This window comes from Lytechinus variegatus, chromosome 4, assembly GCF_018143015.1.
Source record: "Lytechinus variegatus isolate NC3 chromosome 4, Lvar_3.0, whole genome shotgun sequence".
Taxonomy (NCBI): Eukaryota; Metazoa; Echinodermata; class Echinoidea; order Temnopleuroida; family Toxopneustidae; genus Lytechinus; species Lytechinus variegatus.
In genome coordinates, this window is record NC_054743.1 from 9959382 (window position 1) to 9985976 (window position 26595).

Genomic DNA, 26595 nt, shown 5'->3' on the forward strand with positions numbered 1-26595 from the left:
TGTCACAAAACTGGGAAAAATGGAATGCAAGAACATCAATTATAATAGAAGAGTATGATCACAGAGTATGGGAGTTGCGAGACACGACAAACTGGAAAGCTGCCATAGCCAAGAGGTAAATAGAGGCAGAGTCATTTCATGACTTTTCTATGACTTTTCACAAATTTTCCAAATTCCCTGACTTTCCATGACCACAAATTTTCCTGGATTTTCCATGACTGTGAGAACCCTGTTATTGTCCAACATTTGGAGGAATAATTGCTGATGTGGTTTACGGTACACCATGTGGAGTGTTATAGAAACAGTGGATAGAAGAGAAGAAGTGGATAGGCGAGAAAGTGGAGATTTGAGAGTAGAGTATTCTTTCTCTACTACTCATCATCTCTACTCGCCGACTCAAGCCAGCATCTCCTCATCAGCTCTACTACTCAAGCTGTTCTCACTCAACATTCCTTCTGGTTTACAGTCCTTTTCAGGACTATTTTCAAGAAAGAATACTCTACTCTCAAATCTCCACTTTCTCTCCTATCCACTTCTCTTCTTCTATCCACTGTTTCTATAACACTCCACATGGTGTACCGTAAACCACATCAGCAATTGTACATGCCACCATGCAAACCTCCAAACAACATCTGATTTGGAGGAATGTACCATATTTGTTCCACATCAAAAAGAGAATATATCACACAATCTCTAACAGGAGACCAATTATAATGCATATACTTTTTGTCATGTTTTCCTCATTTGACTTTGCTTTTTACGTCGATTACAAAATACGACCCGCAAGGGATGAGTAGAACATCCCCTTGGTTCAGGGAAAGTCAAGGAAAAAATCAAAATCGTATCCTCTCATTCGCCAACATTTCTAGGACTGTTCCATCTTTTTTCCCAATCAAAAACACCACACAATTTCCAAAAAGAAGGGCAATTAGAACGGATAGACCCTTGTCTCCTGTTCTTCATTGTGTGATGCACTGACATCTTCTGCTGATCTCTATCTGCTTCTTATTCAAAATGCAATTCTCGGAATGTACCAACTTTGTTCCATATCAAAAACACCACATAGTCTCCTCACAGAATACAAATTAGAATGCATAGACTCCAATTAAATCCCGTTAAGGAATCATTTGAAGAAAAAAAATCAGCCAAGTACTTTAGTCCTGTTTTCGTCATTGCGTGATGCAGCTTGCACCGACGTCCTCTGCGTATCTATCTGAGATGAGGCTTCGTATGAGATCAATGTCACCCCTTAGCTTATGGACCTGTGTCAGCATGGCTCGGATCATGTCCTCACTGCCAGCCTTTTCATCGTCGTCGACATCGAAGGACATCGCTGAAGATGCTGAGTTTCAAGTGAGAATGGGAAAAAATAAAAAAGATGGGAAATGTTAGGCACCATGTCAAAAGTCTCTGCCATGTCTTTTAGCAGAAATCTAATTATTAAGATGCTAGAAGTCTTTCCATAAAGGCTCTCACCCATTCACCATTGTACGTCTATGATGCAAGTGAGAATTAGTAACAAAAAAGCGCTTGCAAGTTCTCTGCAGGAAAGATGTGGCACTAACATTTTGGCATATCTTATAGATGGAGTTACATACAGAGATGGTTAAATGTATTCATCAAAGTGCTTATATTTCTGAAAGGATTATAGAATTGAAGGTCCCTCCTTTATATAAAGGTAATCAAATCCATTTGCACTATTTTTCAAACCTGCTTGAAGCTTGAAGGTATAAAAAAAGCTTATAATAATAACAAACAAAGCATTTATCATGCGCCATCTATCTAGTAAACTATTCCGAGGAGCAGAGGGATGGAGGGATTACAGGAAAAAAAAATTACATTAACATATTTAACAAAAATAAGAAGACTTGCAAGTAACCATTCAGACTATTTTCAACAATTGAATACAGGACCCTGGAATATAATCTTGAAGGCATCACTGTAAAATAGGTGTCCATTCAACCACAATGTATATGGATTCATTGTAGAATAAAGGGTATAAGGGTCCAAGTCATGCACTGATTCTACAGAGCGTGTGTACATACTTGACTGGCAGGTGTCCTAAAGCACAAGAGACCAAGATTGGGCCTGTTTCATAAAGCCATTTGATTACGGGAAGTTTTCCATTATGGTAACTACAATGAAAACCTAGATTGTGATTGGCTGCTGAGTCATGTTACTGCAGCAGTTACCATAATAGAAAGTCATTTATGAAACGGAGGCCCCTGGGGGCCGTTACATAAAGCTGTTCGTAAGTTAAGAGTGACTATAAGAATGACTGGTGATCCTTTCTTATGGTAAATGATGTTGACCATAAAATGTTTATTTGTGATTATTGAGCGCGTAAGAAAGTTTACCAGTCGTTCATCAAGTCGATCTTAACTTACGATCAGCTTTATGAATGCCCCTCCCCCTCCTGGAATATGCAACTACAGACAAGGTTCAACTTACGTCTAAATCCCAGAAGTAGTGAGACATTTGGTTCCTGGCCCTCTGCCCGTTGGTTTATCAGTTCTACCAATCTCTGTAGCTCTTGTACACATTGACTAAGCTCCTTGACCAACTGACTGGTACACCGAGCCTTGTCTGAAGAGACTTGCTTCTCAAGGCTCTGGACGCTCTCCTGAAGGGAAAGGTTGTGGCCGTAGAGCTCCTGGCTTTGTGATGCAAGCTGCAAGAACAGATAACACATGAAACTTTAATGATCTTTGAAGGCATGTAGGGTGGTATCTACATTATAACATAGAAGAGGTTCTGAGAGAATTTTTCATCAACATTTGTTGTCCAACTAATTGTCATATCTGAAAACTATCCTTGATTTTGATTGGCTGAGTAGCACAGTTCCTATGGAAACTGTCAGATAACTCATACTTTGTCAGATGAAACACCAGACAAATCCTTTCATGAAATGTTCCGCTGATAATGATGGGCTCCTCTTCTCAGCTACTACTTTCCTGTTCCAAGTCATCACAGCTCATCTGGTTTGCAGTCAGTATAAAGGAGTTCAACCTACCTCACACAAATTCCACTCTGTCGAACCAAACATTTTCTCACCTATAAATGCCAACTAAATCTCCTCATTTTTCATTTCTTATCAACTTCTGTCCATTCCATAATAAAAATAATAGGCATTTATATAGCGCCATCTATCTAGAAATATTCTATTCCGAGGAGCGATGTTATATTTATTATTATTACCCAGGCTATAACTCGAGCTGCCTTTCAGCGCTCATGCATTCAAGGAATTAATCCTGCCGGGTACCCATTCACCTCACCAGGGTTGAGTGCAGCACAAGGTGGATAAATTTCTTGCTAATCCCAAGAGTCCTTATAAAGACTTATACTTATAAAGATCCTCCTCTATGTTATATAAACCTTATCATCCCATCCAATCCTATTTAATCTAATCTAATCAGTAATCAATCTAATTTTTTAGATCTTTTTCAAGAAACCTGGGAATTTCCTGAAAAATATACGAGACAAGAACAACCTCCAAGTAAAACATTTATTATTGGTAATGAAAGGAAGCTTACCTCTTTCATAGACCTGGTCATGTCTTGAATAGAAGAATCTTTATTCTTGAGTTCAACTCTGAGAGCTGTGATGACACCTTCCTCCTGCATCAGACGTGATTCCATCTCATCTAGCGCCCTCTGGTGTTCTTTCTGAACTTTCTGGAGATGATGATGTTTGCTGTCTATCACCTGGGGGGGATGTAACACAAAGTAATATGATTTATATTTAAAAATCAATATTGTAATTGTTTTCACATGGCTTGCCATATACTTAAAGCTATGCTTTTTTAATGCATACCTTACCTTACATGGATATGCCCATATTCTGAAATTTAGAAAGGCGATGTCAAAAGACAATGCTAGAATTATGGGAAGCCCAAAATATAAATTCCTGGTTCACAATTTTCATGTTTACAGTACTCCTTCACCACATGAAACCGGGGAAGAAAACTGATTTAGCTTTTGATTGCATGAGGATATAGAAGCACAAACCTTCTTCAAATGATCAACACTAGAAGAATGTCTCCTGTTCTCTTCCCTAAGTTGTTCAATATCTTCCCTACTGCACAGCTCAAGATCAGTTGGGTTACCAGTCTCTTTGGATCCTAATGCTTTCTGCAGCTTAGACATCTCCTTCTTCATCCTGCACAACAGGAAGAAAATGTCCGATGTTGTAATCAATTCAAATAAAAATGACATACCAGTATTCTTTAAAATACATCACCTTTATAACATACCTACCGGTAATACTTTAGTTGTAGGTGCAATTGTGCTGTTGCTTCAGCTGCCTTCATGATGCTCTAGAACTTAAATTTGATAGCCCCACAAATACGAGAATTGATAAAAAGCTTGCAAAACAGTAAATTATTCATTATACTAAAATAATAGACCAAATGGGTTTAGCCATTGTGATAATGGACTATCTAAGAAGTAGACCATTTGCATGTAAACCAAGTTCTTATAAACCCATAAAACAGAGATACATGTACATGTAGCAATTGTTATGGGGTCATATTCCTTGGAACCAATTATATCAAATAAACTTCCAGCACATTCCACAGACTTTGCTGTAGCATATCTTTGAACTGAATACTTGCAACAGTTCCATGAAACTGACCCCTAGAGACCCGTATAGAATAAATACCTTTCTATCTCCATCTGTTGACTTAGATTCTTCTCCTCAAGGTCTGATGATTCCTGTTTGCTCCTGTGAGTTTTCTGTTTAGCCTTAGAGAGAGATGCTTCCAGACTGACAATGCGTTCCCTTAGCAACTCTTCTTCCTCTCGTAAATCCCGGATGTGCATCAAAGATTTTGTCAAGGAATGTTTGAATTTTTGCATGGAAAAACTGTTTTTGCTATAGACATAAGGCATCACCTCTTATTCATATAATTTATTCATGTAATGTGGATGAGGGTAATTTTGCCCCCCCCAAAAAAAATGATGGTGATGATGATGGTGATGATGATGATAATGATGATGATGATTATTATTATGATGATGATGATGAAGATGATGATGATAACAATAAAAAAAAAAAAAAATAGATTAATAAAAATACACCCATAAATTACTAGTGGGTTCAATACGAAAGGTAATTTGGAATAAACACAGGCGGGAAGCATATCTGCCATCCCCACCCCTCCCCCTCCTACAGAAAATATAGATCTCCTTGTCAAAGGATATAGTATCACAGCTCTCTTTGTACTCCTCAGCTGTTGGAAGGTTCTGCATATATTTCTCAATCTTACTTAGTTTCTTCTTCAGCTTCTCATAGTCCTTCTTGCTATGCAACAGTTGACCTTTGACCTCCTGTAACTCTGCTTCCTTCAGCTTCAACTGGAGGATTTGAAAATATGGAGAAAAAAATGTCATCGATAAAATATATGCATGTACTTGTAGACAGCAATATTTTTGAAGTGCAAAATTTACTATGATTATATTTTTGATGTGTCAGTATTACTTCAATTAGCAGAAACCACCAAATATGAAACACAATAAACTGTAAAGAAAAAAAATAAAGAAAATAAGGATAAACTTGCATTAATTTCCTTCCTCACACTACTCTTGAATATAAAACTAGTGAAAACCTCATTTTTAAATGACAGAAAATGGGAAAATATATATATAAAAGAGAAGAAAGTTGGCTAGGATAAAACACAAACTACATCAATGAAGGCTTGATAGCTCCTTTGCTAGAGCAGTACTCCCAGGATTGATATATCAATGCTCTACGTTTAAAAAGGCATATTGCTCATTACTACGTCCCTTGGAGAGGACCTTCAGCTGTTGGTCCTTTGGGTAGCTTAATACCAACAAGCATTTATGCTTCTCAGCAATCAGCATAAAAAATTATCAGATCCTCGCTAATAACCAACACATAATGTAAACATGTTCCCCACTCCTTGGGAGCATTAAGAAACCTTAAATAAATTACATACCTTTGTTTTGAGGTCATTGATGGTCATTTCATTAGTGACTTGTGACTCCTCTACCTCCCTTTGGAAGAAGAGAAAGAAAATTCAATCATTGAGATGGGGCTTTTATTCACGTACATGCAGTCTACTAGCATATATGTTGTAATTGTATATTAAACACCATCATGATTACATAGTGGATGTAATCCTTCTTTTTCTACTATTAACTTGGTCTAATAATAAGGCAAAAAGCTACAATGAAACTATAATTCTCTTTAAAGACCGAGGTACAATACCTAAAAAAGCAATTAGCATTCTACTTCTCACAAATCTGGATGAGATGATGCAGGGCAATTCCATATTAAAATGATCAACCTTTTTGTACGTCCGACCCCCATTTTTCTCAAGTCTTACCTCACTTCATAAACTGACCAAGTCATGACCCTTTGAGAACATTACAGAGCCAGAAATCAGAGACTGAAAATTACATGAAGGTCCCATATATAGGGGGTCGGACGTACATATTTTATGGAATTGCCCTGCAGGGCCTAAATACTAGGAAAACATGTCATATAAGAGAAGGCACACAGGATGACAGGAAGGTTCTGTCAATGAATTTTTTTATGACAGTGCTATATTGCATCTTATCGTTCTTCTGCAGTTTTTAATATGAATTTACTTTATGTTGCACATTTCAATATATGGGGGATTTTACTGAAATATTGGCAGAACTTTGCTAACCCTAATTTTCTGCTTAGTTGCTCTCCTTCAGCCAGTTTAGCAGTAGATATCTCAGCCAGAGAACATTACAGACTGACAAAAGAGCCAGAAATCAGAGACAGAAAATTTCATGAAGGTCCCACATATAAGGGGTTGGACGTACATATTTCATTGAATTGCCCTACAGGGCCTAAATACTAGGAAAACACATCATATAAGAGAAGGCACACAGGATGACAGGAAGGTTCTGTCAATGAATTTTTTTATGACAGTGCTATATTGCATCTTATCGTTCTTCTGCAGTTTTTAATATGAATTTACTTTATGTTGCACATTTCAATATATGGGGGATTTTACTGAAAAATTGGCAGAACTTTGCTAACCCTAATTTTCTGCTCAATTGCTCTCCTTCAGCCAGTTTAGCAGTAGATATCTCAGCCAGCTGAGCTCTCAATGATGCTATCTCATACTGGTACTCCTGGGTAGAGAGAGATAATGACAGAAAAATGACAATGAATTCAAATATTATTTATAAAGCTTGTATCTTACACTGACAATTTCCAATAATTGTCGGAAAACCAGCACCCTTGCCTGTATTCTTGTTGCTGGTGTTGGGTTGGTTCTTTGTTCTTTCTTATGCCATTTTTATCTAAACTCACTGTAATCTGTTTCCTAATTCTACATTTGATTGCATGATATTATGCATTTTATTGAATAGATGTTATTTTAGTTTGTAAGAGGGATGTCAGTTGGAATTGCTCAGAGGGCCTGAAAATCACCTAAAATACAATATTTTGTACACAAAAATGCTAAAACTATGGCCTGAAAACCCGGGGGGGCCACTTACATTGACGAGTGGATACCATGCGCGACCAAAAAAACACGTAAAAAGGATGTCCTTTTCACGATAGGGCACGTTACGTACGTAACGTGAAAAGGGTGTCAAAAACACAAAAATAATGGAAAAAGGGTATCTATTTCGCTAGTAAAATTACGTGTTTAGGGTCGAATTTGCGGGGATGATAAAACAAAATTAAAATGTTTTATAAAGGATGTCCTTTTTGCCCCAACACTACGTGTTTAGAGTCCTATTTGCGCGAGGTGTAGAAGGTGGGGTCGTACTAAATTAAATAAGTTAAAGCCGACAACCAAAGGACCAGTAACAATAAAACATTGCTGTACTTGTTTAGGGGTTCATTTCAGGGAATATTTGCCAAGAGTATCGTTTTGTTTCCAGTACTTGTTAAGGGTAGGGTTTCACACGCCAATACTTGTTAAGGGGTGCATTTTCAGAATATGGAAATTACGTGTTTAGGGTGCTTTTCGAGACCCCATGGTCGCGCATGGTATCCACTCGTGAATGGAAGTGGCCCCCCCGGGACTGAAAATAAATTGCCAGAGCCTGAATTCAGGCTTTTGCTTGAAAACTGGCATCCCTGAATATAAGTTTGTAAATTTGCTGGGCTAAATCAAGGGTAACAATATTCAAGACCCTTTGGAAGTGCCTACAGATGTTAAATAGTACAAGAACTGAATATAATGAATACCAAATCCAAAAACTTTCAAACATATTTCTATAGCTTTCTCCTCTCAATAGAATTTAGATGTAAATATTCCAACCTGCATCTTCAGAAAGAGCATATCTCCTTCATCCCTTGATCTTGTATAGATGCGTTGCCTAGCAATGTTCTCTTGTTCATTATTCTGTTTCCTCAGGTGTGCAATCTCTAACTTTTGCCTGCAAACGGATGATATACATTTGTAACAGGAAGTCTCAGAGTCAAGAAAGTCATGAAAAACACATCCCCATGTACTAATAATGGATTTTCTAGCAGGGTAAAATTAGTTTGTGACTGTTCCAATCAATTGTAAACACATCTTAAAGTCAAGAAAGTCACTAAACCCCATTCACCAAGAACTAATATTGTATCTTCTAATTTTTGTATCATAATGAAATACTTAAATAATTCATAATAAACAAAATAAAGGGGGTAGTCTCCACTTTTGGGATAGACAGACAGAAAGATATATAGACATCAAACAACATTGCCACTGAGGCTGATTTTGATGTAATGGCATTGACATTTGACCGTGTTGCTTTTATATCTAAGACCAGTGTGTTGGCTCAGTTGGTAGAGCGTCCGTCTCACAACCGGCAGGTCGGGGGTTCAAACCCCGGCCGCATCAGACCACAAGACATTAAAAGATGGGAGTTGCTGCTACCCTGTTTGGCATTCAACGATTAAAGGGATAGAGCCTCGTCGATCTGGCGCTGCACAGTGGCTGCCGGGCCCACGATCAATTTGGCAAAGCAAATTTTTGGAGTATATCATTTCATGTCTATTTCGAAAAATAAAATAAATTATGGAAATAAATAACAGAATTGTATGAATATTTTATATACAATCTTTTTCTGCAGAAAAAAAGTAAATTACAATTAACATTTCATGTTTACTAGCTGTTGTTGGGTGCTCAATCAGATTCTCTATTTAATTCATCAATTACTACTTCGAACTTTTCTAGGACTTACAAACTATATATTCTCACCTCTCAATAATGATATTTCTCTCATGAAGCATATTTTCCTTGGCTCGAATCAGTCCCTCCAAATTCGTTGACTCTGAACCCCTCACAGGCCCAAAACTAAAATTGGAATCCCCCACAGGATACCCCATCCCAGCACCATGTACATGCATATCATGGCCTGTTCCACTCCTACCAGAGGGGTGGTAACCAGTATTGAGTTGGAGGTGCTGCATCTGTTGCTGGAGACCGAAATGAGAGTCTAAATTCTGCTGCCACTGAGTCAAGTTCATTTTGGTGTGGAACGGAACTGGGTTTCCAGCACTCCTGGAACCAAGACCCAAATCCGAAGATCCAGGATACGCGGTATAGTCCGGGGGGCCGTAGCCGATATCTCCAAACGCACCGTGCTGACGAGGGCTCTTGTTTAACGGATGGTGAGAAACCTTGGAGTACGAGGAGAGTTGAGAATGAGATTTCGGCGAGCGGTGAGAAGGGTTTACTTCCTTTAAAGTGGTATCAGCAACCATGTTAGACTCATTCAGAGTGTAGTCCCAGTCCAATGGATGGAACATGTTGTCTTGATCCTGATTAGATATATTAAGATCGTTATCAACGAGGGCAGGATCGTATCCGTCTGTCATGGTTGTGACGTCTTCACTCCCATCACCTATGCGAGCTCTTGGACTCATCAGCCTTTCCCCCTCTGGTGATCTGATGTGGTTCCCTGTTCACATAGGAATTAAAAAAATAAATGTGAATCATAGTTACCTGTTCAATTTGAAATTTCAAATCAGAATCTAAATCACTTTATTTTGTAGATTTTTAACTTGTAGCTTCATTAAAATTCTTGGTGTTTAACAAGCATTTCAGAGCTGCCAACCTGAAAAAGAACATTTCAGTATGTTTAAAGTTGAAAATCAGTATTTCGGTGAGTAAATCATTATTTTCGAAAAATACCATAGGACAACACGTAAAGCTGAAATTTTAGAAATCAGTATTTTACATCAAACTATCAGTATTTTTCTCACTTTTCAGTACTCAATACTGAAAATCAGTACTACTTGGCCGCTCTGGCATTTGAATGGAAAAATTTATTACAAGTCAAAATTTGATAAAGGTTAGATCAGTCTTACTTTGATAACACTCCATAGAAGATTGAGGCATCTCCTTTCACACAAATACACATTCCAGTGATTATGTTCAAAGCAGTTTTACAGAATGGTCCCCAGTGTTCAAACATACTTCTAATTAAAAAAATTATGTAAAGCATTTCCCTTTACAATCTGATCTGCTGGTGGATACAGTATTTAGATTAAACTGTTCCATGAGATGAATTTAGCAGGTGGTCTGAATGTTAAACATTTCACATCATATTACATGTATATGAGCAGACATGAACAACCAATGTAAACGATTTGATTACATAATACAGAGGAAATGTGTGAGTATGTACCATATCTACCAGCATGTCCATTAGATCCCAGAGAGTGAGGGTTGGGCTTGTCTAGCTGGTTGTTATTGGGCAGGACCTGGGCTACCTTCAGCTGGCGGGTTGGTTCTGTAAAGGGGGAAGAAGGGGTGGCACAGGGGGGTGGTAGAGGGAGAAGGGGGTGGGGAGTGAGAGGAAGTAGAGACAGGTGGAAGAAGGTATAGAAAAAATTGGCGTAGAGAGGGGGAGGGAAACATGTAGGGACAGGCACGGGAGTGAGGAAAGGGAGGCAGAGGGCATGGGGCAGAGGGGTGGGGCAGAAAGGGGGCAGACAGGAGGGTGATGGGGCAGAAAAGAAGAGTATTAAAATGTGACATTAAGCGAAAGGGGAGAGAGAGGGAGTGGAAAGAGGGATAGAGTGGAAAATGGGGGAAAATAAGTTAACATCAAAATTAGATTTAGAAGGAAAATCAGGATCACATGAGTCTTCTCATAATTTATAAATTGACAGTATACAATTATTTCCAATAACACATTTGGAAGAAAACACTAATATAACAAGTAAATACCTTTTGCATAAATTGATGACGCTCTATGCATTCTTTCAACAAGAGTTTCCTGACAACCAATTGTACAATCATGTTCATACGACAGCACTACTCTTCATTATTATTATCAAGCCCATCCGTATCCTGATTCCTGACAATTATGATAGATCACTCACTGACTCAAGTTATCATTATGCTGGCGGTAGAACAACCATGGGATTGTCATTATACTTCTAAGAAACCCCATGAGTAAGACCTCTGTTACATCTGAAAGTTTCCTACCCGAGACCCGACCGAGTCCACTTGCAACCTTGACTGGATTATTGGTGGATTAGCTTCGCGAACGGACCGAGTCCGAAATGTGGTCTGTTTACATCAGTGTTCATTCCTTCCCTTTCGCCCTATCTGTACTGTTTCGAGCGGCATCCGATTGCTGACACCTTTAAAAGGCGCTCTCGATTTAGGCTCCGAATAATTCGCGCGCGTTAATTGAAGTTACCCGAGATTCTGAAAGAATGCTGATGATCCCAGCAGTCGTTGAAGATATGATCGACTTGAAAAGGATACGTTTAAAATGCTTCTTTTCACTCAAATCAAAGACTTTAATCACAATTCACATGTCGCAAAAACATTCGAAGAACGACGGGGCTGGGGAGGGGATAGCGCGCGCTATGACGTAATTTGACAGCTGGCGAACGGACCGAGATAGGTTCGAAAGCTTGTGTGTGTTTACATCTACGAATCGGTGGACCGGGGCCGGCCCGATACCTACCCGAGACTACCTCTGGATGTGGTCTCGGGTAGGTTCGCTAAAAGGTGGCCCGAGGTAGGTTTGGGATGTTTACATCTGATTTCTTTCCGACCCGAGGTAGGCCCCGGGCCGGCCCGAGGTAGGGAATCTCTCAGATGTAACAGGCGTCTAATTGTACTACCAAGTATTATTCATTGAAATATACAGTATGAATAATACTTCATGATTATATAGGTGGGTGGAAATCATGGAATTATGATCTCTGAATTGTGCAATATCACAGCAATGAAAACAAAATACCTGTTGAAATCCAAATAATTTAATCAGCTACATAATATCTATCAGTGTTCCATATTGCACAATTCTATGAAGAAATAGAAATTACTGCAAACAGGCAGATCAACAACATATTTCTCTGTGTGCCTGTGTAGCCCCCACCCCTATCCATCTCTCACTCACACACTCCCTTTCTCTCTCCCTCTTTCTCTTCTATAGTTCTCTTCATCCCTTGCCCTCTCATCTGCCACACTAGTATTGATTGCCTGTATTTTTAATTCATATTCCAACCAGATGTTTGTAGGCTTAATTACACCTACACAAAACAGACTTTAAAAAATACTACACAAGGATGTGAAAATTCCCATGTGAATTGAGCAATATACAACATGTACACAAAGTTTAATATAAATTTTCTATCTTGGTAGTATCCTAGTATTGAATACATGTGCAATTGCTACGTTATAGATGAGGTCATGCGTCATGAGGTCGCCCCCTTTTGCGTTACATGGTGATTTTTGCTTTCGCAACGCACTTTCAACTTTAAAAACATTTATCTGACAAAGTATACACCCTATGATAGCAAAAGTATACATTTTCTGAAAGGAAATTGCACAAGGAATCCAAATCTGCACTCAAAAATAGCATTAGGTGTAAGGCAACAGTTTTACATGGACTTGAATAGGGAAATTCTGATATTTCTTTTAATCTCATGGTTTTTGTCATAAAATTTTGTGTAGTACCCCTATGACAAAAATAATGCTATATTATGACAGAACACATTCAGACCTTTCTAACAATATATAATTGTGTAGGGTTCATGTTCAATTAATGATCTGAAAATTGACCCCGACTTTAGCCCCCAAAAATCATGCGTTTCAGGAATCATATACTATACATCAGGTGTTATAATGCTTGCAATACCAACATTTGTTGGGTTTTCTTTGACTTGTACATCAGAATTTATAAGTTATTAACATTTTAAAATGAATTGAAGGTACATGTAGGTACATAAACAATTCAAAGGAAAAGTAACAATTGAAATGTAAGTTACACAATTTGCTTAATACCGAGGCTCTTATTACAATGATCTGCCAAGTGATGATGACATGCAAGAGACAATGTCTATAGGTTCAGGAGTAAAGACTGAAACAAGTTTGCAGATGCTGTATGTACAAACATACATAAATTTATATGACTACTGCAGCTTCATGAAAGAAGTTTCTAAAGTGCAATTGCACGTATTATATCCACATAGTCTGTGTTTGATAGTTTAAAGCCATGGCGGGTTTTGATGAGTTCAAAGCCAAAATATAGTACAGTCCATTTGACCATTTCACACAGACACTTATTGTTTAATGTCAGTGTGTGTATTTAGTGAAATATGTATACATGAATGTGTAATAAGACATCAGTGAAGATGTACAAACTTGGTGCTTTTAAGAAAACAATGCTAAACTTTCTAAAATTCATAACACATTTTCTGAATGCTTGAAGGTCATTGACCTTTGTCAGTTAATAATTTGGATGATTTGCCTTAATACTGACCAGTATTTTCATCCCCTCAGAATTGTAGGAAGTTGTTTTTTTTGTAATTGATGCAAGTTTAGTGCTAACAATAACTGTCATTCAAATATGTGTCAATCTGGAAAAAATGTCAAAATTAAGACATTGCAAATTTATCAGATTTTTATGTTTCAACCTAATCACACAGGTCTATGACATGGAAAAACATACTTTTCAATCATTAGACAGTAAAGTAGAGTATGTTAGCTTCAATTTGATACCAAGTTTGTAGGTTTAGGCCAAGTTTTGACAAAAATATTGATGCTTTCCCAAAAATTGCACCAAAAATTGCGTTTTCCCATTGACTTTGTACAGGCGGCGCCGCTTCCGGGAGCGCCGCTTCCGGCACCACCCCTCATCACCTCTGGTGTCCTGACTTTTGAGAGCTATAACTCAAGTTCTATAAAGTCTACAGCAATGAAACTTTCCAGGCTATTGCATTATTAATTCAGCTTTAAAATGATACTAAATATGTTGGAATAGCTTCTATGGTTTTGAAAATAATTAAGAATTACTATAGCACGAAGCGAAAATGTGTAACAGCACCACCCTTTTTGGGGGGCGAGCTCATGAGTCATGACCACGAGTTACATGTTGTCTCAGACAGAGTATAAATTGAAGTCCTCATTTCTCTACTGTACAATACATGTATGTCTAATGAGTCAAAGAAATCAATTATTTTCCTTTTTAATCATTACATTCCCTTGTAAATGTACATGGTCATTACAAAAGCAGATTTCCTTTCAAATACTGAAATATACAAGTGTCTATACTCTTTCAGCAAAAAAATGTAGAAAAAAGGTTTTAATATCATCAAGTGTTTTGCATTTTGAATTTTGAGATTCTAAACAATGAACATTCAAGATTCTTCACTGGGTTGAAAGTCTGATTACATGTACTACAGGTTGTGTTTTGACTATCTTTCAATGTCAACATTCATTGAATAATCCTGACATGAATCAAAGGTCAGTAGTATTGACATTGAAGTCTGAATAAATAAACTATGGCTGGTATTATCTGATCATCATATTTAAGATATATACTACTTCTTTTGGATAAAATGTAAACAGTGCAGTGATTAACAAACAAAGATATGCATGGTTCTTGCACATGAGGAGATGCAAACAAATGTTGCCATGGTATTGCTCATAGCGTCTGTGATTTTTTTTAAAAGAAATCATGTCATAATCATGTGGACTTTGCATTTATAAATGCTTATCTCAGTATTATATACACTGTAGCTGTTTCGGATCAATGCAAACTTTGCAGCCATACTTTACATTGGCATCAAATCACAATATGATGGAATCTTAATTGCTCATAAAGTTGTTTACTAAAATTGCAATAATGAGATTACATGTAGGTTTCCATTAAAGTCTAAAGTAACATCCCAATGAACTCACAAAAGGAGAGCATATCAACTTGTACAAAAAAAAAATAAACAAACAAAACATTCTTTGAAATTACCTGCAAACTGTTGGTCATAATCACTCCCTTCATTGTCTGTGACCGTTGTAGCCGTTAATGGAAGCGAAATAACCGATTCATTGTCCAATTCCACCTCACCATCATCATCTAAACAGTACAAATCATCCAGGTTCTGAAGTGACCGACTCAGGTATTTTTGGAAAAACCCTTTATTTTCACCGCGATCAATGTCTCTACGATGGTCGTCTTCGAGAAAGACATCCGAGTCATCTCTGTGTTTCCTCCTCGCTATTTTTCTCTTTATTGCACTCATGTTGTAGTTCGATTTATATATAATGCTGAATCCCTTATTCACATTGTTGATACCGTGATTATTAAATCTGCTCACTGTGTGAAGTTATCCCAATGCTGCTGCCAGTTTAAATACACTGTAGTGCTCTATTCTCGGATTAAATATTCCAATTCCTATGATTTGCAAATAAATTCTTCATCATGTCACTTTATAAAAAAAAAGTCCATTGAAAATCTATCTATCTAATTTAGATGATGTCATCAGCCTAAAAATCATGTACCAACATGCCATACATGTAGGACATAATAACATACAGGGTTCTTTCATGAAGTACCCTGTGACTGACAAATCTGCCCTAAACCAATCAGATACAAGGATTTCAGTAGCTTACAACAGTTTCAGTGAAAAAAAATCACCGATAAAATTGTGAAAACACTCCCCAATTCTGAATGGGTCAGAGATATTAACAGGCAGCCTAAATCAAAGAAATGCATGTACGTCACAGGAAGAGTTGAAATAAAAAAAAAACAGTTCCTGAAAACACTTCTAGGAAGTAAAGGAAGTATACTGATCTCTACAACAATATCAAGATACTAGCAACAACATCATGTACTGTATGTACATACTACAATGTATGTTCATTTATGCCTGTAACAGATCTTATCAACCCTAATGCTACTTACAGCCACACCAACAAAATATACCCCAAACTGTCAAATGGAATGTCGTTCAAAATAATGTAAAACGCAATACAAACTGCGACTTGTTAAGGTCTTTTAATGAAACAGGAACATAACACTTGATGAGGTAAGAGATACCAAGATCTGGGATATATATATTCCTGTTGCACTAGCAACCAGATGATGTCAGGCCCTGAGCACATTCAACCATTTCCACGGAACAGTATTAGACATGACAATACAGCTCGGCACAGCTCAAACAAAAATGTAGACCTTGATATTTCATCAATTTCCAGAGAGGCACATAGGACATGATGAGTTGTTGACATTAATCACACAGAGTGATGGATTAGATAATTACCTGATGCCCCTAAAAGGTATAAAGATGGGCACTGAAAATATTTCATCCTGTTCTCCCAGACAGAGTATCTGAAAGTGGAAATGCATTCAATGCAATTTATCTTCCAACCAACAAAGAATATAATTTTTTAAAGAAAAGGAAAACAGGTGGATTATCATGAATAGATAAAACTTTTGACCATGAAGACTCCGGACACTTTCCAATAAATCGCCAATAGAATCAGTCAAGCAAGATATGAAAATCTACTGAAAATTAAGGAAATAAGTACTCTTTCTATATTTCAATTTTGACTGTATTACTTACAGGTGAAAACGTTTTTAATCAAATTATTTTCAGAAAAGCAAAATTAAATAAAGTCTGTTAATTACCTGATTATATTCATGTGCATACTGTATATATTAATCAAGTATTATTTTTCAGCATTTTCCATGCAAATTTTCAGTTGCAGAACATTTCAAAATACAGAACGAAAGTACATCAACAGTAAAGAAATGTGGTTCTTCTGGGAAAATTACATTTTATATTTAAATTACAGATTGCTGGGGGAAATAAATCCTTCAAAATTTTGTAGCTATCTACAAACTCAATAGTGCTTGATATATTGACAAATTTAAGGTCTTCTATTCCTCTTTTTTGTGTGCAAAATGCAGACCTCCCAGCCTTTCTAATTGACAACTCGGTATGATTTTTTTCAAAGATATGAAATGAATCACATTTTCCATCTATTGGAACAGACAGTAAAAATATTTTTTAAAAGGAAATCAGATGTACATGTATATGTAAACAAGCGCTTTGAATGTAAGAAATCAGGATTCTTTACTCCAAATTCAGTATGGTTCATGCAGTCTTTAAACCTACAATGTCATCAAAGATATTTGTCAATCAAACAAACAGCTGATCAAAATCCTCTACATCATAAATTCAATCCATGAAATCTAACCTGGCTTGCCCGATGTACAAAGTCACATAAAGCACAGAATGAACAAAAAAATCCATGCAATATTTTGATGCATCCTCTTTGGCTTTGAGTCCTTTCATTTCTGCACCACCAGCATCAAGCAATTTTGATCACACAATTTTATTTCCATGACAAATAAATGCATGTTTACAGTTACAAGCTGACAATTACTATCCTATCAAGTCTGTGTGATTTTAATCAAGCTCTCTTAATTAACAAACCAGCGACTGTGTACAATGTATTAGAGTGAAGGAGAGGAGATTCTATCTCTGAGTCTGACTAGCCAGTCTTCGAAACCAGCTAATTAAAAAACTGCATACCGATCAATATATTTTATCTAGCCTGTTACTCCAGAGCTAGCCAAAAGAGAATGGGACAATAAAAAAACAGTCAAGCAGGTTGAGTATACACTTGTATTGGAATGATTTTTTTAATGTTATCAAAATATAGTATCGACTCCATACTAAGAAAACTGCATACAGTATACTGTACATGAAGTGGGAAAAGGGGAGAAAAATTTCATGAATTATAAAAATTTGATTTTTCCATCAAATGTCTGACTCATGTTGACAAATGATGAATCACAGGAAACTTTATGCAAATACAATTATGTAAAGTATCCCTTACCTTTTAGAGCTAATATTCGAGATTCAGTGCATGGACGCTGCAGAGCACTTTGACGATTAAGAAGAAGAATATCAAAGAAATCCAGTTTTCTTCTAGAAATCATGGTAACATTAGAACTGTATCATGCAGACATCTCCTCAAACCTTCTCCAAAATAATATGCCCACAGTAACAAACTCGATCAGGTTTATTCAAACAAACAGACATTCTCAACACACAAGAGCTAAAAAACCAAAGCAACTATTCCTCGAAAGTTATATCAGAAAAGTCTTTCCTTTTATTATTTATAGTTAGACCTCAGAACACATAATCACAATAAAATGGACAACACATTTTATCATGGTAGGGTGCCCTCAAGAACACTACATTGAAAAGGATTTCAACATAATCATCAACAACATCTCAGCTATATGTTAAAAGCTTGGAAGTCATTAAATTAATCAAACAGGGTCCAATAAAATCCAACATACATGTATCACAAACACATTTACAGTTTCTTCATACATGAAGAATTCTACCCCCACCCCCCTGTTAAAAAAAGCTCTTCACACTTGACAGCTACCAGAAACATCAGTATGCTAAAAACATGCTACATGTAAGAGCATGGAGCTACATGTATAAAAAACAGATAGCCCCAATAAAGAGTAACCTTCTTGAATAAGCAAACCAAATCTGCTTTGATGCTTGAAGGATGATAATCGTTACACCATAAAGGAAAAAACAAATAAAGTAAAAAAAAAAAACTTTTCCTGGATACTATTCCATCATGAACCATCATGCACATAGTGCAGAAATCTCAGTTTACTGTGCATTAAATTACAAGAAGCGAGCAGATTACTGGATGGTTCAGCTTTTATAATTGATGAATCTTTCCATTCTCCAAGTTCAGAATTATAGAGAACAAAATATCCAAGAGCAAAATCAGCAAATATAAGTTGCATCTAAAAGACAAACAACAACAAGAAGCAACTGATTCAGTATCCAAACTTAGATGAGTTCCTTCTCACAATTTCTTACAGCAGTATCAACTATCAAAGGCATGCGTAGCATCTGCAATCAGAGGTGATTTCGTTTCCTCACTTCATTCCAAACAAGATTCTAAAAATTACTTGTCAATTGTGATCATTGATTACCAAACAATACAAGTTCTGTAATAACCATGACCAATGCAAAAGTGAAGGGTAATATTGATTGTTGGTTTCTAACAATTCACTTGAGCTGAAAATAGAATTGTGGTTTGACCAATCTAAGAAGAACAAAAAGGACCTGTACAATGACTATAGATATTCAATATTGGGTGCACTTGGTTAGGTCTACGAATATTGTCAATCAATTAGCAGCGCCACATATTGTGAAGATTTCATTTTTATAATAAAAAAGAATACAGAGGAAGTCTGGAAATATCCTAGATTCCCTGCAAAAATATAATAAAAATTGACATTTTTAAATAAGAAAATACTTCTTCTCTTGTGTACTTCTTGTCTTTATTAATATGACACATTGATATTCACATCATAAAAATACAACCAATTGATGCCATTTTGTCTCTGTCAAGTTTGTTTATTTTCTGTAAATTTCTGTAAAATTGTTGATTTGTTGTAAATTCTATAAAAACCCTTGAAAACTCACATATCATCAGTAGGCTATTAAAGACTCATTCTCAAACTATCAGAAGGGTTGATTTTAAAATGCCAACACATGATATGAAATCTTTAGCACAATTCTTACAAGTTTATTGAATTGGTTGTATTGACTACAATAAAACCAGGGATATGATAAAACCAATCTTGTATACACCCAGCCATAAAGAAAGATTAACTTTTCTCTGCAAGTCTTCAATGAAAACAAAAATTGATACAAGACTAACTGTACAACCTTCAGGTCATTGAAGCAGCTTTCACCTGAAAGCAAGTCTTTATCAGATGACAGCTTTATACTTCAAAGAATTTTGAAGGATCAAACCATTGACCTGAAAAGAGGCTGGGGGATAATCCCTTCTCTCATTTATTATATCTCATCCATTGGAAAGGGACTCTCTGGGATTAATCAATTTAAATCAGACCAGGTATCACTTATCCCTCTTAATCCATCTTATTCTTGATCATCAATAGGCGGTTTCAAACCGCCTCGATCACAAGAATCCCCGTTAAATTACGAGAACTTTTTAAGGCTAAAAAATACCCGTTAATTATTCCTGCATTCACACCGCCCCGAAACACATCCTTCGGGATAAGTTCCCGAAGTTACGAGCATGCGCAGTGTGGTCTGATAAGCAGGCAAGGCGGGAGATTCAAAATCTCTAGCCCAGCAGCCACCCACGCCGCCGCGCCCAACGACACGCTGGGATAAAAGTTCCCGTAATTTGCTTTCACATCGCCAAAATACCTGCGACCTTGGAAAAATCCCCACGAAAGTTCTCGTAATTTCGCCAAGTACCTACTATTTAGCGGGTATTTTCTTTCGGGGAGATTACGCGTAGTTTGCTTTCACATTACCAAAATACCTGGTATTTTCTGATCGGGGTAAATTTCCCGATCAGAGAATACCTGGAACTGGCGAACTTCGAGGCGGTCTGAAACCACCTAATGAATTCGCTTTTCAAAGGCTTCTCCTTTCTGCTATTGTAATAGTTTTTATAAAAAACAGTTACACAATTATCCTGGATCTGGAAGAGTACCTTTCCTGTATTAAATACGAGGTAGAGCTATCAGAGCTGAGCTAAACCCTGACAACCATGAAATAAGAAATGTGGGACAAGTGCAAAGACAGAGCTGAAAATACAGTGTAAAACAAAACAAAAAAAACCCAAAATCAGTCCAATCAAATTTGAAGCTCTCACTGTGTTAACGGTTAAAAATCTGCATCCAATTTAACTCTAAATCCAAATGATTCACAAGGAATGACATCTCGGATCTCTAGTATATTAGTACACATACAGGTGACACTTGTCACTTGTGAAGATTATCAAACAATTCATACCACTTGTTATTATTATTATTATTTGTTTGGCGTCACCTGTGCCTGGGAGGCGAAAAGCGAACTGAATCACTATGACCCGCAGGTCTCTCCTCCCGATATAACTGATTGGGGGGGAATGCAGGTGGACCACTACACCGGGGTTTCCCCCTACTCTTATACAAATAGTGCAGTGGGTTCTTAACGTGCAAAGATGGTGACTCTCCTCTACACGGGGCCTCCATTTAACGTCCTATCCGAGGGACGGAGTGTTTTCCATTGTAACATAGCCTGCATCTATGAAACATGGGAGAGACGTTTACACACAACGCACTGGCTTCAGTCATCCACCCAGGGTGGACTCGAACCCACGATCTTTGGTTCGACGGGCAGACGCGTTACCGACTGAGCCAACACCGGGCTCCGCTTGTCTCATATTCATGCAATAGAAGGTTCCAAAATGCATTTCTGCACATCCAATCCACAAATGAATTTGTGTATCCTGTTTTCCTCAAAATGAAATTCACATCTACAAATGGTGCTTTAAAATGAATCCATATCAAACCATCTCAGACAATAAAAAAATAAATCATCAGATAATTCAAATTGCGCTTCTACTGTCCTGCATCCAATTCACAAGAGAAAACATTTTCATAAACAGTTATTTTCCATGTACATTAAGCTTAAAACGATTGATATGATACATTGAAGATGATGAACACATGTCATACAGATCCAGAGTATTGCATGTACAACAATCATCATAAGACTGATGTGTTGCTGTATGAAAACATATTGCTTTGTGGGATATTATTACATTGCACAAGGGAGATGTCTCACGGTCAGAATTTGAGCAGCTGTTTCTAATGGAGAGCCTGCAGGGAAAGCTGGATATAATTGATTTTCAACCCTCAAAATTCCATAACCATATTTCTAATGCAACAATAGTACTGTATCTAAGGATTCTGTTTTATTTTCCCAATGTCATAATCTAAACCATATGGTTGTTGTGTATAGTGTACATGTATATTTTTTCATCGCAAAGCGAACAATTCAAATAAAAGAGCCATTATATAGCTATTCATGTATGTACATACATGTATAACCAGGTATTCAAGACAAAAGAAAGGAGAAAATTAAGCAATCAATACCAATTGTCTAATGAGAAAACATATAAAAAAAATTGAAAATTTAATCTAAATCTAATAAAATAAAATATGTACAAATAGATGAGATAAAGTGCTGAATCATAATTCAATTCAAATCAATATATAAAATCGGAATGAATTTCACTCTAGTCTAAATTATTATGCATTTTTATATATCAAAGTAAAAATATCCCTTTAATACCATCTTGTCTAGTATTAAAATGACAAATCATGTATCAAGGATTTTAGTGTTTCTTTTTCTTGTATATAAGATGAGTCATACGATTGATGGTTAAACCAGCCAGTTTATGGAATATTCATAAATAAGATAAGCTACACTGCAGATGGTATGCACATGTTCCCTAACAAAATTGGCCTTTAATAACTCTGAAATTTATAGACTCCCTGAAAACGATGCATGCAGCAAACTCTTGTTGCTAAGCAACGGAGTGATACAATTATCGCAAAGTCCCCATAGAGGCTAGAGATAATTGCTTTTCAGTTTCAGCATAGATCAAATTAGGCAGTAATGAGTTGCTAATGTACACAGGGGCTCCAAATAAATATAATAAAATGTAAAATTTTCATTATCTAAATGGATCATCAAAATATCTCAATTAATTCACAAATATCAGACTACATGTAGGTATGATGTATTGACATTCAAGTCAGGAAATGGGGTAACGTTGTAAATATCAGTACAGTTTTTTCACACTTTGACTTTAATATCTTGAAGTGTTACCCATCAAATCTGAATGAGGTATGTAGTATCTTACAGCATGTTTTCACCAAAATATCTTAAATTTAACAACTTGGAATCATGTAAACTACTGATATTGATATCAGTAAGATATAAATGCACCACAAGCAGAATTCAAAATTAAATTTACTGATCATCCTGGTGAAAAACAAATCACTCAGAGTAGTTACAGGGTTACCAGCTTTTCAAGAAAACAAAATTCCCTGATTTTCCCTAATGACAATTAAAATTCCTTGATAATTATTCAAACCCATTCCCAGTTTCACATGTTTTCAAAGTTGTCGCAGTGAATTACATGAATTTTCAGTATAAAAACAATAATGTAAAACTAATTAGTACCACCATAACCATTCATTCAGTGGTTGTTCTTTTGATACTTATGCAACGAAATGTAACATTCTGACAAAATATAACAGTCTGACCAATCAAAAATCCTTAATTTTTCCGTCATTTGAGGCATTTTTCTCTCATTTGAGGTATTCCCTGATTTTTCCCTGACTGGAAAAAAGTAAAATAATTTTCCCTGATTTCCCTGATGGGCTGGGAACCCTGAGTAAAGAAACTGAGAGACAGACTGAGTCTCTCTTTTAAATTACCACCAGATATTAAAAGCTTAAGAACAAAATATATTCTGACAATCTCATCTTTAAATAGAATCCCACTTTCAATCTGTATCCTCCTTGGTATAAATACATATTCCATTCATAACAAACTACAATATCCAAAACTTAAATATAAAAATGTACTGCATACATGTACCCTCTTCCACACAATATTAATCCAAAATTATCATCAAGGTACATAATAATTTCCTATATTCTGAAATCATACGTTGCTCCATCCATATCGCATTTGCTGTGGTTTCTTTCCATCTCAAAGCAAACCGTAATCCAATCCAAAACTTTACAAATCATATCCTCTTCAACACAGCTCTGGACGCAATAATGATCCAAACACTTATCCACAATGCAGTAACATCCAGGTTAATAATTTCCAGTTTTATTGCCTATTATTAGATCAGTACACAACAAATAAAGGTAGACCTGAGGACAAAATTTGAGACAACCTGCACTGGTCAACGCAAAAACAATTACAAAGTGGACACTTGACTGCATGCCATCCTTTATGAAGTAAGAAATCTAGGTGAATGGCATCTACAAACATGACTCACGCTCTCTCATCTACGCACCAATGCATCACCGGATAAACTAATGGAAACAGATGAACATGGAGCAATGATACGCCTAAAAGCATGCTCTAAACTCGATCGGGGAGAAAATAAGTTGGATATTAATGAAATATAGATTGCGAAAAGGAGTGAAGAGGATGAGATCACTGATCCCACTGGGGGCGGGAGGAGAGACAACACCCCTGAATGTGTCATTGGTACTATAAAAGAGAGTACCATCCAAGATGGGTGACTCAAGGGTTATACTGTAGTACTCCCACTCATTGCCACATCATAACAAGTGACTTGGTAAATTGGAAAAAAAACCTTTATTAATTTTGACTGTAATATTCTCCAGAGATCAACTTTTTTTCTCAAATAGATTAGCCTACACTGTAGCAATGTAGGTACTCAATAAAAAGGACAACTTTATAATTTATGTGACAGAATGATATAAATTAAAAAATGGTATTTAATTCTGCTAAGAAGAACAAAAGCATATATATTTTGCAAATTAACTACACAGGCTAAAATTCTTCAAGACATTTATATTACACATACTGTATCTTGAAATATGCAAATTCATTAAAGAAAAACACAGAGAGAGGAACAAAGGAGGGGAATAATAGAAGAGGGGAAAAATAGAAGACCAAAGGCAAAATAACCAGTAAATATTGGTACTGGTAGATTGAAATATTTTCAAACACCACTTTCTTTAAAAACAATCAAATGTTCATCAAAACCTATGATCAAAATCAAATATTTGGATTTGTAGAAACGAGCCCTGATACCAATGGAAGATGACCGAGTATGTAAACAAAGTCTAATATCACAGGATATATTCCTCAAACATTAAAAAAAAAATGGTTTCAGCAATGAAATATGCAAATTAAAGATTTCAGTCAGGATGCTCCAGTGAGGACAAGACATACATGTACACAGTACCACGTCTCCAATGTACACTGTACATGTTTGTAACCCCTATCGAATGAAAATCCAATTACTAGTAAAAAGCTAATATTCCCGAAGCTAATCCAATACAAGTCAGTATCAAATTTGAATTTTAAGAAGTACTGTAGACCCACTGTGGAATTCTCCCGATAATCAATCCTGTCACCGATCCAACCATCACAACTTTCTGGAAAGATCATCTTTTAGCTTTGATATTCCTCAGTATATATCCAATCTCTATTGCAGATGAAAATCACTGGCCTTGCGTGACTAGAGAGAGGGAGACACAAGCTCTAATTGAACCATGAAAGCACCAGTAAAAAAGAGCGGACTTAGCTGTCTATGCTATTTGCATAACAGAGATAGCTTAGTGTGTTCAAGAGTGTAAAGAAAAGATTGCACATTTACACCTGCCAGATCAGAAAAATTAATGGTGTTTTCATAGTCAGTGTCAAAGCAAAGCACTAAGGTGCTACCCAGATAAATTAAACCCCAAAACAGCAGGTATTCTGTCAGTGTAAAATCATGTTGTTTTTCTTTAATATCCTAACAAATAAATACCTGTAAATTAGAAGATGATTTTCAGTATTATCAGAGCTTTCCAAAAGATTTATTTATCCAAGGTCACAGAGATGTACATGTATGCAGAGTGAAGGCAAAATTACAAAACAATATAAGAAATGAAGTATTTTGTGCACCCTTTGCAATAATAGACAAAAGAGAAATAGAAGTCAGCTTAAACAACAAGAACTTTACCCAGTTCAGGCTGGCACATGCATATTTCTTAAAAAGGCAAAAATTCCTAATCATATTCTAAATGTCCAGTGGACCTAGATCTTCCTCAAAAGACATGTATGTACCGATTTCATTTCATGATTGTGATGCATTTATTGCCATTTATTCAATATTTTTCTATTAGGGTGGGTGTAAATGTGAATATTTCGAGTAAAGCCCCATCCATGCACTAGCTTAAAAAGTTTAGTCGGAGAGCAAACATTTAATAACCAAACTCTTCAAGAACACTCAACAACACAGCGCTATATGATTATAACTGTTCATCAGTTCCTTGCTGATCAAACAATGGAGACATTGCATAACCTGGTTCTTATAGCAGGTTTGAGGTGAAGGGGTCTTTGTTTGGATGTGCTCGTCAAGAACAGGGGATCTTGCATCAAGAGTTTTTAATTGTTTGAAATGTCCACTTGTTGCACTTTGATAAAGGTAGTGAAGCCCGATAACCTCATAGTCCCAGGACTTTTAGCTTGAAATAATTAATCACTTGTGTCAAATTAATACTTGGTGCTCTGATGCAGGATGCTATTAAAAGCCCATCTTTAGTTTGGTAAATCCCCCCAATTTACATGTCTCTTTTATGGTGTGAAGGATATAAACTAGTTCAGTCTAATTCAATTTATATCAATCATAAAATATGTAGTAACATGAAACAATCAAGATATAAACTGATGATGAAATAGGAAACTAAAATGAAAGTTACCGTAAAAAAAATATTTTGACATACC

The 26595-nt window shown here is 36.4% G+C and overlaps 1 protein-coding gene across 1 annotated transcript; it reads right to left on the reverse strand.

Moving 5' to 3' along the window:
- Positions 1–729: 729 nt before the first annotated feature.
- Positions 730–26582, reverse strand: LOC121413339 (centrosomal protein of 85 kDa-like). The gene is made up of 13 exons (XM_041606124.1): positions 25210–26582; positions 15216–15641; positions 10632–10736; positions 9200–9902; positions 8273–8390; positions 7036–7130; positions 5957–6014; positions 5202–5354; positions 4660–4814; positions 4008–4158; positions 3534–3704; positions 2452–2671; positions 730–1342 (listed from the first exon to the last, which is right to left on the reverse strand). Exons 2-13 carry the CDS (start codon positions 15487–15489, stop codon positions 1170–1172), a joined length of 2376 nt encoding a protein of 791 aa, XP_041462058.1. The 5' UTR covers positions 15490–15641; positions 25210–26582; the 3' UTR covers positions 730–1169.
- Between the last annotated feature and the right edge of the window lie 13 nt (positions 26583–26595).

What these genes read in the sequence shown, in the direction of transcription:
- LOC121413339 (XM_041606124.1), bottom strand. Translation starts at nt 15,489, where the DNA reads ATGAGTGCAATAAAGAGAAAAATAGCGAGGAGGAAACACAGAGATGAC. An exon ending in TGCTCTTTCTGAAGATGCAG is followed by an intron (nt 7,131 to 8,272) that starts GTTGGAATATTT and finishes CTCTCTACCCAG; the next exon opens with GAGTACCAGTATGAGATAGC. An exon ending in TGACCAGGTCTATGAAAGAG is followed by an intron (nt 2,672 to 3,533) that starts GTAAGCTTCCTT and finishes CTGTTCTTGCAG; the next exon opens with CTTGCATCACAAAGCCAGGA.